The sequence below is a fragment of the Trachypithecus francoisi genome, unplaced genomic scaffold (assembly GCF_009764315.1).
Source record: "Trachypithecus francoisi isolate TF-2019V2 unplaced genomic scaffold, Tfra_2.0 Lachesis_group16, whole genome shotgun sequence".
Taxonomy (NCBI): domain Eukaryota; kingdom Metazoa; phylum Chordata; class Mammalia; order Primates; family Cercopithecidae; genus Trachypithecus; species Trachypithecus francoisi.
This window is the reverse complement of record NW_022681461.1, coordinates 63,973,334-63,986,286: the sequence shown is the minus strand read 5'-3', so window position 1 is coordinate 63,986,286 and position 12,953 is coordinate 63,973,334. Positions and strand designations below refer to the sequence as shown.

The 12,953-nt window shown below is 51.2% G+C and overlaps 1 protein-coding gene across 5 annotated transcripts in view; it reads left to right on the top strand.

Moving 5' to 3' along the window:
* Positions 1 to 12,953, top strand: part of DAB2IP (DAB2 interacting protein) — a 219,482-nt gene that overhangs the window by 28,059 nt on the left and 178,470 nt on the right. The window contains exon 1 of one of the 5 annotated variants that reach the window (XM_033237572.1): positions 3,699 to 4,118. The exons of 2 other annotated variants lie outside the window; for them this stretch is intronic. In XM_033237572.1, the coding sequence (XP_033093463.1) occupies positions 4,016 to 4,118 (103 nt within the window). In that variant the 5' untranslated portion in view covers positions 3,699 to 4,015. Of the gene's footprint in view, positions 1 to 3,698; positions 4,119 to 5,020; positions 5,285 to 12,953 lie in introns of those variants that run through there. 2 more of the 5 variants (XM_033237584.1, XM_033237581.1) reach the window with 2 other exon arrangements.

The window sequence follows — 12,953 nt, the reverse complement described above, 5'->3', positions numbered from 1 at the left end:
GTGGGAACCCTCTGCTTCCCATGGGCTGGAATGCCTGAGCTGCATTATAATAAGAGAAGTAGGCACTGACTGGGTAGAGATAGGGAGGACAGGCATTCTAGGAAGAGTAAACAGTGTGTGCAAATCCCTGGGGCATGGTAGAGCTTGGGGGACTTGGGAGACCTGGTTGTTTGCTGGTGCTTGGGTGGCGGCAGTCTCAGCTGACTGGGACTAGGGTGTGAAGGACCCCAGTGAAGACTGCAGACTGGGCTATTCATGTTCTTAAGATTTACTGAGCACTTCCTCATGAGCCAGGCTTTGTGCTAGGTTTTTCCCAGAAAGGATCACCATGTTATTAACATAAGGAAATTGAAGTTCAGAGTAGGACTGGGTTTTATGTGGCCCCCCACCATGACTGCTCTGCACCTTAAAAAAAAAAGTGATGAAGAATAAGACAAACACTGTGTGTCTCCTATCCTGGTCAAGAAATAAAACCTAGGATGAGCACAGTGGCTCACACCTGTAGTCCCAGCACTTTAGGAGGCCAAAGCAGGAGGATCGCTTGCGCCCAGGAGTTTGAGACCAGTCTGGGCAAAATAGTGAGACCTTATCTCTACAACAAACAAACAAACAAAATTAGCCCATCATGGTGGTGTGTGCCTATAGTCCCAGCTACTCAGGATGCTGAGGTGGGAGAATCCCTTGATCCTGGGAGGTTGAGGTTGCAGTGAGGTATCATCACATCATGCACTCCGGCCTGGTTGAAAGAGTGAAAGAGTAAGTTGAAAGAGTGAGATGCTGTCTTAAAAAAAAAAAAAAAAAAAGAAAGAAAAGAAACAAAGAAAAGAAAGAAAGAAGGAAAACTTAGTAAGACGTGTGAATGTGTGAAGCCCCCTCCTATCAAACATCTCCCTTTCTCCGGAGGTAAAACTGCAGAATGGTGTATTTATCATTCCTCTAAATGTCTTTATACTTTTACCATATCTGTGCATTCCTATGGAATATATGGTATTCTGTTTTTCATGTTTAAAGAATCTATATGAAGGCTGGGCACGGTGGTTCATGCCACCGGTCACATAGTTTGTGGAATTACAGGAATATCACTTGAAGCCAGGGTAGGCACAGTGGCTCACGCCTTTAATCTCAACACTTTGTTTGGGAGGCTGGGACGGGAGGACCGCTTGAGCCCAGGAGTTTGAGACCAGCCTGGTCAGCATAGAAAGGCCCACCTCTCTACAGATAAAAAAATTAGGGCCGGGCGCAGTGGTTCACGCCTGTAATCCCAGCACTTTGGGAGGCTGAGGTGGGCGGATCATGAGGTCAGGAGATTGAGACCATCCTGGCTAACATGTTGTAACCCTGTCTCTACTAAAAATACAAAAAAATTAGCCAGGCGTGGTGGCAGGAGCCTGTAGTCCCAGCTACTCGGGAGGCTGAGGCAGGAGAATGGTGTGAACCTGGGAGGCGGAGCTTGCAGTGAGCTGAGATCTTGCCACTGCACTCCAGCCTGGGTGACAGAGCGAGTCTCCGTCTCAAAAAAAAAAAAAAAAAAAAATTAGGCCATGCACGGTGACTCATGCCTGTAATCCCAGCACTTTGGGAGCCTGAGGCGAGTGGATCACCTGAGGTTGGGAGTTCGAGACCAGCCTGACCAACATGGAGAAACCCCATCTCTACTAAAAAATACAAAATAATACAAAATTAGCTGGGCGTGGTGGTGCATGCCTGTAATCCCAGCTACTTGAGAGACTGAGAAAAAAAAAAAAAAAGAGAGACTGAGACAGGAGAATCGCTTGAACCTGGGAGGCAGACGTTGCGGTGAGCTAAGGTTGCACCACTGCACTCCAGCCTGAGCAATAACGGTGAAACTCCGTCTCAAAAAAATAAAAAAACGAACAAACAAAAAAAGTCTAGCTGCATGTGGTGCCACCGGTCCCAGCTACTCAGAAGGCTGAGGTAGGAGTATGACCTGAACCCAGGAGTTTGAGGCCACAGTGAGCTATGATGGCACCACTGTACTCCATCCTGGGTGACAGAGCAAGCCTCCATCTCAAGACAAAACAAAACTATATGAATGATATTATACAAATTTGATCTTTTGCAACATGTTCTTCCTCCCCTCGTTTGAGATTTGAGATTCATAATGAATTTCTAATCGTTCATTTTTGCTGCAGTATAGAATGTTGCTGACTACCCCGCAATTTGTTTATGCATTCTTCCTCTGATAGGAATGGAGGCTGTTCCAAATTACTTACTAGTATTATCATTGTTGCAATGAGCAAGAGGGTCTCCATGTCAAGGCTCTGTGTCACTGGGGTATGTGCACTTCAACATTTCTAGATGCTGCCAAATTGTTTCCCAGAGTAGCTGTACCCATTTCCCCTCCTGCCTGCAGCATGGGACAGTTCTCCAGACTCCATGTTCTTGCTGTCCCACTTCTTTGTTTTTGCGCCCATCTGACAGGTGTGAAGTGGCACTTTGCTGTGGTTTTGTTTACTATTTCTCTGATTACTAGTGAGACTGACCATCTTTGCCTATGTTTATTGGCCATTCATGTTTCTTTTTCTGTGGACTGCCTGTTCATATATTTTGCCCAATCTCCCATTGTCTCTTTTGCAAATTGGTTTGTAGAAAGCCTTTGCATATTTTGGATATCATGTTGCAAGTATCTTTTTATAAACAGAAGTTTTTAATTTTAATTAAATGTATTGATGTTTTTTCTTGATGATTTATGCTTTTGAGGTCTTCTTTAAGACATCCTTGACTATTATGAGTTTTGTGTGTGTGTAAGTTTTCAGTACACCTGGAACTGAAATTTTATGCATGGTGTGATGTGGGGATTCAGCTAATCTTTTTCTAATACGGACATTAGATCGATCTAGCACCCTTTATAGAAAAGTCTACCCTTCTCCCACTGACCTGCGGGGCCATCTCGGCTACATATCAAGTTTCCATACCTGTATGGGTCTATTTTTGCAGCCTCTATTCTAGTCCACTGGCCAATTTATCTATCCTTAGGCTAATACCAGATGCTGTGATTGTACATTTTGGGGTCCTTAGCACCTCCTCTCTCGAATTAGAAGAGTGCTAGTGACTTCCTGAGAGTTGAAACTTTTGTTCAACTTTGCGGCTCTCTCATGACGTTTTACATGAACATTCACATAACCCTTTTGTTTACAAAAGGATTTCTTGCATACTATCTCTTGGAGTTCTAAAACTCCCTTTTTGCAGAAGATAAAACTGAGGCACAGAGGTGAGATGATTTGCCAAGATCGCACAGCCTGAAAATGTTGGATTAGGGGTTCTATCAGATTTCAAAACCACCCTGTGCATCCATCGCATATGCTTTGAAGACTTCTACTGACTTCAGAGTATCGGATTTCACTGCTTCCTGCCTTCATTCAACAAGTAGCTCCTGAGTGATGGCTGTGCCAGCTTCTGGCGGGTGCTGGGGCTGAGACTTCATTTCTAGGAGGCTCTTCTCAGTACTGGAGACCGGTGAGAAGGGTGAGACAGTAGATGGACATTTTATGGGACATCGTCTGCGGCTTGGGATCAGCATCAAGTCCCGCCAGGTTTCAGAGCCAATTTAAAGAGCCCCATTTTGGGCGTGCAGTTGGGCCCAGGCGCTGTCTTCGGAGAGGACGCTGGCTTCCCCCTGGAATTACAGGCGTCCTCCCGCCCTCCCGCCTCGAGAGGCAGGAATGCGAAGGATCAGCTTTCAGCAGAGCTGCGGCTGCCGTTCGGGGAGTTCACCGTGCAGGCCCGTCCCCAGCGGCCGAATTAACTTGTTCTGTCTGTCCGACTGGGAGAGCAGCTCTCGCTAAAAATAGCGCCCTGCCCAGCTCGACCTGCGCGCCGCGGTGAGATTCCGAGCCGGGACAGCTTGAGGAGCCCGGGAGCCCTGCGCACCCCTCACCCCGGGCCTGGCCGCCAAACGACTCCGGAGGCGGAGGCCGCAGGCACCGCGCTGGCCCCACAGGTGCCGCGGAGGGTAGCAGGCCCGCTGGCCGAGGCACTGCCGAGGCCTTCAGGGATGGGAGCTGGCGGTGCCTCCTTCCGCCCCCTAGCCTGGGCCTCCCTGCCCCTGCTGGGGCCTCCGGCCTGCGAGCTCTGCGACGACACGCTCTGCTGCGGAGGTAAGGCCGGGCGCCTGCCGGCGCGCTCTCGCCCTACCCGTGCACTTGCCCGGGGCCTGTTTCTCCTCCTCGGCCCCAGATCCGCGGCTGGGGGCAAGGTGAGAACGAACACAGGCATCCACATAGGGCTGGGAAAAGGAGGCAGGAGCTCTCAGCAAACCCACCTTTAGCTGGAAAACGTCGCTGTCCCTCGCCACCACGGTCCGAAAAGTGTTTGCCCTGCTCTGGCCTCAGTGTGCCTATCTGGGAAATGGGTCAATATTATAGTCACGCTTTAATATTTGTTGTGACCCGAAGAGAAGTTTGGGGACTTGCTGAAGCGGGTCGCAGACGTTCGCGGGAAATTCCCTCCAGCCAGCCAGAGTCCTCAGGAGTTTCTGTTGGTGGGAGTGCTAGGGTGCCTTCCCTGTGACATCCCGCACTGTCCCCTTCCAAAGCTTTAGTTTCCCCCATCAGTCCTCGGCTCCTGAAGTTGGAGATCCACGCAGGGTGCACAGAAAAGTTTTAAGTGGTCAGCGGATGAGGGAAGATTCTAGCGGGAAGGGGAGCTGTAGGGTGGAAGAGGGATAAGTAAAGCAAAGTCGCGGCCCACTCCTCGGTCCCGTACCCTCATAGCACCGAAACGGAAGCAGAGATTATCTCTGGACTCCTGGAGGCCTGCGGACTCCGGGAGGGGAGGGGGCGTGTGGTCCGGTCGGCATCTTGGGCCACCACTGGCTGGGGAGTGTGTGCTCTGAGCTGAGGGCCTCGGCTCTGCCCAGTCCGGCCTGGGCGGGGCGGTGGCGGGGCGGGGGGGTCGATTGACCAAACAGGTGCGCCCCCGCCCCTCCGCTCCCCGCCCTCTCTGGGTCCCCGGCCTGCGGGCGGAGCCGTGGGCGGCTGGGCCTGCGATTGGCAGGGCTGGGCAGGCCGGGTGGCCGCGGGAGCCCGGGAGCCGGAGAGCGGCGGCGCCGGGGGAGGCGCGGAGCCCGCCGGAGCGCGCTCCTGCCTGGCCAGCCGCCTACTCCGCCCGCCCAGCTCCACTCGGCCCAGCTGGCGCGACGGAAACTTTCCTGCAGCCGCCCGGCGACTTCGCGACTCCGCCGCTTCGCAACCCTGGCCCTGGGCCGCTCGGGCTCCGGAGCCTTTGGGATGGCAGCGCCCAGCGGCCCTGCCCGCGCGTAGAGGTAAAAGCTGGTGGCCGCGGCTCAGGTGGAGGGGGCCCGGGTGGTTTGCCGGGAACCGAGCAGCATCCCGGGTTCGGGAGGATCCGGGGGCTCCGATGCGAGGTGTTGGGGTAGGGGACTGAGGAATGGGGTGGCGACTTTGCTGTATTTACCCCGCTTTTACCCTACAGTCCCCTCTCCCGCAGGGAAATCTGCGCGATACATTGACCCTTTAAACTTTCCTGTGTGCCCTGCCCAGATCTCGACCCCCGGGACCCAGGGCTGGCGCTGTTTTCTTGGGAGAGTACAACATAGGCGATTGCGAGGAAGGCGTCCCCAGCTGGGGCCCGCGGGCGGCGTGAGTTGGGGATGGGGGGTGCCAGCCTACCGATCCCCAAGGCTTCCAGCGCTCTGCCAAACTTGGGACCTTCCTCAGCTCACCCTGGGGATTGGTGATGGGGCAACCAACCAAACCTCTCCACCCAGAGCCAGGCACCCCCTGGGGCACCCAAGTTTTGGGTATTTTTGTTCAATCCTAGCCAATCCTAAATTATCAGGGAGGCGATTGACAGGGCTGGGTGGTTGAAGTGAGGTCTCTTTTCCGTTTCCTGGGCTGCTCTGGACCCCATCTTCCGTGAAAACACCTTGGGCTCAGCAGGGACCAACGCCACCTGGTTCCAATGCTCAGCCTGGTGGGAATGACTGCAGGGTGTTCTGGTCTCTGGATGGTCCACTCTTGAGCTATCTGGTGTGAGCCATATGGAAACTCCTCTCCCTCTGGCCCCTTCTGCTGTTAAGGAGGGAAATTTTACCTTAATTTTGATTGTGAATGGGTGAGTAGGTAGCTTGTCACCAATAAGGACCAATCTTTAACATTATTCCTTCTTAATGTTAACTCCTTTCCGTGTTTTATTGACCCAAGACAGAACACCTAAGAGTAAAAAAATGGAACCAAACACCTACCTCTTGAGCCCAGGGAACCTGGGTTCCAACATCGACCCCTGCAGCTCACTAGCTGTGTATCTGTGGGCAGGTTTCCTAACCTCTCAGAGCTCAAGGGTCCTGTCCAAGGGGGATATAGGGAGGCTTTTTCAAGGTGAGTCGTCGAAGGCGCCTGGCTCATAGGACAGCCGTCTTGTGCAGCCAATCTATATCCTGGAGCTTGTGCCCTCTTGCTGTCTGAGAGAGCCAGCATCCTTGTGCCTCAGTTTCCCCTCTTCTAGAAAGTTGGTAAGGACCAGCTCCTCTTAATTAGTCCTTTTGAGAAAAGTGCACAGTGCACACACCCACAATTTCAGTGGATTTGTAGGCTTGGATTTAAACAGCCTCACATGTTCTTATCCCTGCAATGAACTATTCAGAATGTACAAGGCTTCTGTCTATCCTGGTCTCTCCCCCTTTCCCCACCCCCTTTTAGACACCTGGAGGTAACTATTGTAAATGGCAAGGAAGAGCGAATGAACTAAATAACCAGCATGATGGGGAAAAGGGCTGACCTGCAGAACCTGGCTCAAAGTCACCTTCAAGAGATCACCTTGCCCCCCATCCCCCCATTCTTCCTTCCCTGGTGCTGTGTCCCCACTTGGTGAACATCTAGTCTTTTTTTGCTAGGGTCCTATAGTAACAGTGAATTCACTAGACAGTTGGTTTCATGATTGGGAAACTCTTGGTTTCATGATTGAGCAACATTCTTCCTGTTTGGGACAGAAATCTGTGTCTCTATGACTTCTATCCACTGGTTCTGGAACAACCCTTGGGGCATCTCTTACTGTCTCAATTATTCACTGTGGTTCCCTGGTGCCTGGCATTCTGTTCCGTCCCTTCAGTATTCAACACACAGGCACTGAGGTTGGTAATGATCATAGCACTATTTATTGAGTGTTTATTATATGTCAGACCTTGCCCTGAGGACTTAACATATATTATTTTCTTGCACCCATAAAACAAACCCATGAGGCTGATTATTTTCTTATCTTCATTTTGCATATAAGAAACAGGTTTAGAGAGGTTAAGGGACTTACCCAAGATCCTACAACTGGCAAGGGGCTGGCTGGGCTGTGCACCAAACTCAGCATCTGTATCTGTCTTTAGAGCACGTGCTTCGCTTTTGACCTTTGCTTGCATACGTGCCTCTGTGTGTGTGTGTGTATGTGTGTGCCCACATGCATGTGCACGTGCATGACTGTGTACCTGGGACTAGTGTGTGACAACAATGCTTTTATTACAAGCACCTGGAGCACCTGTTAAAATGCAGATTCCTCATCTCTACTCCAGGCCCTCGGATCTGCACTTTAAACCACCCCCCACCCCCCACCCCCCCCTCCACCCGGCCCAGGCCATTTTCCTGCAGGTCACAGTTTGAGGGCCATAGCACTAAGGTACTCTTAGGAAGAGGATGTGGAATATAGGTTTCAACATATCTGAAATTATTCTTGGCTTCACTCTCTGGAGCTGGTCACTTTTCCTTTCTAGGGCTTTCTCCCAAGTTAAGATGGGCATGCTCTTCCATCCACTGGTGGGTGGAATGGAGCAGGCCCTTGGCTGATGGGAGCCCTGGCAAAGCTTCTCCTGCCACAAGTGGATGTGCTTGCAGGCAGACCTGTGGCACCCCCAAGATCACTGGCCTCTGCTTTCTAGGATTGGTGTGCCTTAGATGAGGCCCTCGTGCTCAGGTTATTTTATTTTGGAGACAGGGACTCACTCTGTCGCCCAGGCTGGAGTGTAGTGGTACTATCATAGCTCACTGAGGTCTCAAACTCCTGTGCTCCAGTGATCCTCCCACCTCAGCCTCCTTAGTAGCTGGGACTACAGGCACATGCTACCATGCTTTGCTAATTTTTTAATTTTTAGTAGAGATGAAGTCTTGCTATGTTGCTCAGGATGGTCTCGATCTCCTGAGTTCCTGATGCTCCTGCCTCAGCCTCCCAAAGTGCTGGGATTGTAGTTGTAAGCCACCGTACCCAGCCTCTGCTCAGGTTTTTCACCCACAGTGCTGGGGACCCTGGAGAGGTTGGCAGAAACCTCTCCCTCCCCTCTACACCTTCTTCCTCCATCCTCCTATGGTGGCCTCTGGCCCTCTAGGAGAAGGTGTTGGGTCTGCATCTCGGGGGGAGAGGAGTGGGGTGGTTCTGTTGTGTGCCCATCTGTGTTTTTTATCTCCATCCCTTCCCTTGGAGGATTGCTCTGTGGGCCATTGGGCAGCTCTGGGGAAATGTCTGGGGCAAATGTGAGGCTGCCTGGCCTGGGTTGACTCAGGAGATACAGGGTAAGGAATCACATAGACCCCCACTGTGTCACAATTCTGGCCTACCAGCTGTGCTGTAGACAGGGTGCTTGTTCTGCCTTGGACCTGTTTGATCCTGCTGAAAGCACAAAATTATTAAACATCCATTTTGTGAAAGAGGTCACTGGAGTCCAGGAAACTGCAGTGACATTTCCAATCCCCAATGTGTGTATGTGGGCAGAGGATGGCATGGTGATAAGAGTCAGGACCTGAATCCAGGTGCCTTGACAATAAGGCACTCTGGCCTTTTTTGCAGTCTATTTCATGCCTCACTATTTTTCTGCCCTACCTGGTTGTGGCTTTGGTGCCAGAGCCCTCACCTGGAAGCTTGAAGACCTGGGCCATGATCCGGCTGTGTGATCCTGGGCAGCGCTGGTCATCTCTTAAAACGTTAGGTTTCTCTTCTGTAAAGGGACTGGAGGTGGGGCTTTTTGGCCAGATCTCTGAGGTTCTTTCCCACCTTGACATTCACAAGTTGGACTCTGTCTACATTTCCTCTCTGCATTTCTAGGGAGAGGTTATGGGCTCAGGGCATGGGTGAAGGGTTGAGTTGGGCTGGAGGGCAGAGTGCTCCATGGGAATTACTACGAAAGGGGCCAGAAAGGCTCTTATGGGAATGGTGGCCAGTGGGGCCGGGACACCTAGGGGCAGTCCAGTGTGGGACAGGTAGTAGAGGAAGCCCAGGGGAGAGGGAGGTCACTTACCTTAGAATTACACAGTATTTTGCACCCTGATCCTTGCAAGAAGGTGACGGTGGGAATGACGGGGAGTCAAGGGCAGGAGCCAAGGGGGAGTGTGGGGGCACTAGGGCCTACCCCACTGCAGCCCCTCTCAGCCCTGAGTAGTCTTGACCAGGAGACAAGGGGGACACATAAGGACCTTGTCTCCCTTCCAAGCCATCACATATCTCTCCTCTGGGCTTCCGGAATCAGCCTTTCCTGAATCTGACCTGAACGATTCTAACCTCTCCCTGGAGCAAGCAGCTGGCTGAGGGGGTCCAGCTGCCTGTTTCCCATCCCAGGTGAGCCTCCAGCAACACAGCTTCCTGAAGTAGCCCTTGGTAACCACAGCCTTTGCTGGCCACTTACTGTCATGTGAGTGGCTTCCTGTTAACCACGAGATCAAAGCCAAGCTCCCTGGCCTGGCAAACAGCCCCATGGCTGGCTCCAGTTTTCCTCCCTGCCTCTTCTTTCTCTGCTCTTCAGGTTTTATGTTGCCTGGACTTTGCCTGTGACTTCCAGAATGCCCTTTTCTCTCTGCCACTGCTTACTGCCCAAATTCTTCCTGCCCCTCTGGCTGTAGCACCAATTTCACCTCCATTTGGTCTCATTGCCCCTCTAAGCGTGAGCCGTTCCCCACTGAGGTCCTGGCTTGCAGCTCTTTCTTACTAACTGCCCTGCTTTGACTGGCGTTGTCTGCTTGCCTGTCCCCTGTGATGGGCTCTGGGCTCTAGAAATTGCTCTAGTAAAAGGCGAAAGATTTATATGATCTGAAGAGAAACCAGAGTATGCCGGGCGCGGTGGCTCAAGCCTGTAATCCCAGCACTTTGGGAGGCCGAGACGGGCGGATCACGAGGTCAGGAGATCGAGACCATCCTGGCTAACACGGTGAAACCCCGTCTCTACTAAAAAAAAAATACAAAAAATTAGCCGGGCGAGATGGCGGGCGCCTGTAGTCCCAGCTACTTGGGAGGCTGAGGCGAGAGAATGGCATAAACCCGGGAGGCGGAGCTTGCAGTGAGCTGAGATCCGGCCACTGCACTCCAGCCTGGGCGACAGAGCGAGACTCCGTCTCAACAACAAAAAAAAAAAAAAAAAAAAAAGAAATTGCTCTAGTAAGTGCCCTAGTGAATGCCTGGAAAACTTTGTAGAGTTGGACTAGCTTTGAATCAGGCATGATTTTTCCACTCCTGCTCCAACTGCTGTGCCTGCACCCCGCTCCTCAACACAGTCAAATGGGGAGCCTCACAGTCGGCTCTGGGCAGGGCTGGCTCTAGCAAGTGACAAGCAACAGATGGAGAGATGTCTATGGTTTGCAGAGGACTTATCTGCTTCGTTTGGATTGTTCTTTTCTTTCTTTCTTTCTTTTTCCTTTTTCTTTCCTTTCCTTCCTTTCCCTTCCTTTCCCTTCCTTTCCCTTCCTTTCCCTTCCTTTCCCTTCCTTTCCCTTTCTTTCCTTTCTTTCTTTCTTTCTTTTCTTTCTTTCTTTCTTTCTTTCTTTCTTTCTTTCTTTCTTTCTTTCTTTCTTTCTCTCTCTTTCTTTCTCTCTTTCTCTTTCTTTCTTTCTTTCTTTCTTTTCTTTTCTTTTTTCTTTTCTTTTCTTTTCCCTCCCTCCCTCCCTCCCTCCCTTCTTTCTTTCTTTCTTTCTTCTTTCTTTCTTTTCTTTCTTTCTTTCTTTCTTTCTTTCTTTTCTTTTTTTTGAGACAGGGTCTACTTCTGTTGCCCAGGCTGGAGTGCAGTGGCATGATCTTGACTCACTGCAACCTCCGCCTTCCATGCTCAAACGATTCTCCCACCTCAGCCTCTCGAGTAGTTGGGACTACAGGTGCTTGCCACCATGCCCAGCTAATTTTTGTATTCTTTGTAGAGACAGGGTTTCCTCATGTTGCCCAAGCTGGTCTCGAACTCCTGAGCTTAAGTGATCGACCCACCTCAGGCTCCCAAAGTGTTGGGATTACAGGCATGAGCTACCATGCCCAGCCCTATCATTTGGATTGTTATTGATCTGCTTCTTAAAAAAAAAACTTTATTCTGGTTGTGTGGCATCAAGTGGGATGGGCCTAGAAGCAGGTTGGGGAAAGCCACCTGTCAGTGTCCGTCCCCAACTACAGGCTGAATTTCAGGTCGCAAATGAGAATAGCCAAATTCACCTGTTCTTTAGAATTATTATTGGTTTTTGAAGACAGGATCTCACTTTGTCACTCAGGCTGGAGTGCAGTGGCGTGATCTTGGCTGACTGCAACCTCCACCTCCTGGGCTCAAGTGATCCTCCCATCTTAGCCTCCCTAGAGTATCTGGGACTACAGGCGCGTGCCGTCATGCCTGGCTAATTTAAAAATTGTTCTTCTTGTAGAGATGAGGTCTCACTATATTGCCCAGGCAGGTCTTGAACTCCTAGGCTCAAGCAATCCTCCCACCTTGACCTCCCAAAGTGCTGGGATGGTATGCATGAGCCACCATACCCAGCTTCTTTAGAATTCTTAAGAGTGTTTATAAAGTACTTGTGAAGGGCCTGTGGGGGTCATTGGGATTGTGTTGGGGGCCCACAGACATGGTCCCCACAGACATGGACATCGAGGAGTCACATGGCTTTTCTAGGGTTGCACCATTATTTGTGGCCAGAAAGTTCACAGAAACGTCTGTCCCTGAGTTCAGAGGGGACTGTTGAGCCTCAGAGGCCAAAAGGGAGAGAAAAAAATGAGGACCAAGAATACATATGAACGCTGGGTGTGCTAGCTCACGCCTGTGATCCCAGCACTTTAGGAAGCCAAGGCGGCAGGTCACCTGAGGTCAGGAGTTCAAGACCAGCCTGGCCAACATTGTGAAACCCTGTCTTTAATAAAAATACAAAAAAGGAAAAAAAAAAAAAGAAATTAGCCAGGTGAGGCCGGGCGCGGTGGCTCACGCCTATAATCCCAGCACTTTGGGAGGCTGAGACGGGCGGATCACGAGGTCAGGAGATCAAGACCATCCTGACTAACGAGGTGAAACCCCGTCTCTACTAAAAAAACACAAAAAACTAGCCGGGCGAGGTGGCGGGTGCCTGTAGTCCCAGCAGCTTGGGAGGCTGAGGCAGGAGAATGGCGTAAACCCGGGAGGCGGAGCTTGCAGTGAGCTGAGATCCGGCCACTGCACTCCAGCCTGGGCGACAGAGCCAGACTCCGTCTCAAAAAAAAAAAAAAAAAAAAAATTAGCCAGGTGTGGTGGTGCATGCCTGTAATCCCAGCTACTCAGGAGGCTGAGGCAGGAGAATTGCTTGAACCCAGGAGGCAGAGGTTGCAGTGAGCTGAGATGGCACCACTGCACTCCAGCCTGGGTGACAGAGTGAAACTCTGTCTCAAAAAAAAAAAAAAAAAAAAAAAAAAAATTAGCCAGGTGTGGTGGTGCATGCCTGTAATCCCAGCTACTCAGGAGGCTGAGGCAGGAGAATTGCTTGAACCCAGGAGGCAGAGGTTGCAGTGAGCTGAGATGGCACCACTACACTCCAGCCTGGGTGACAGAGTGAAACTCTGTCTCAAAAAAAAAAAAAAAAAAAAGTGTGCTAAAACACAAAGCATTGATACCACACTTTCTGGTGTGCAAGGTGCTTTCTTCAGAGGGTCCCCTCCCAGTCCCTCTGTAACTTTCTGCTGAGGAAACCAAGGCTCTGAGGAAACACAGCTCAGCTCCCATGGCTGGAGGGACCCAG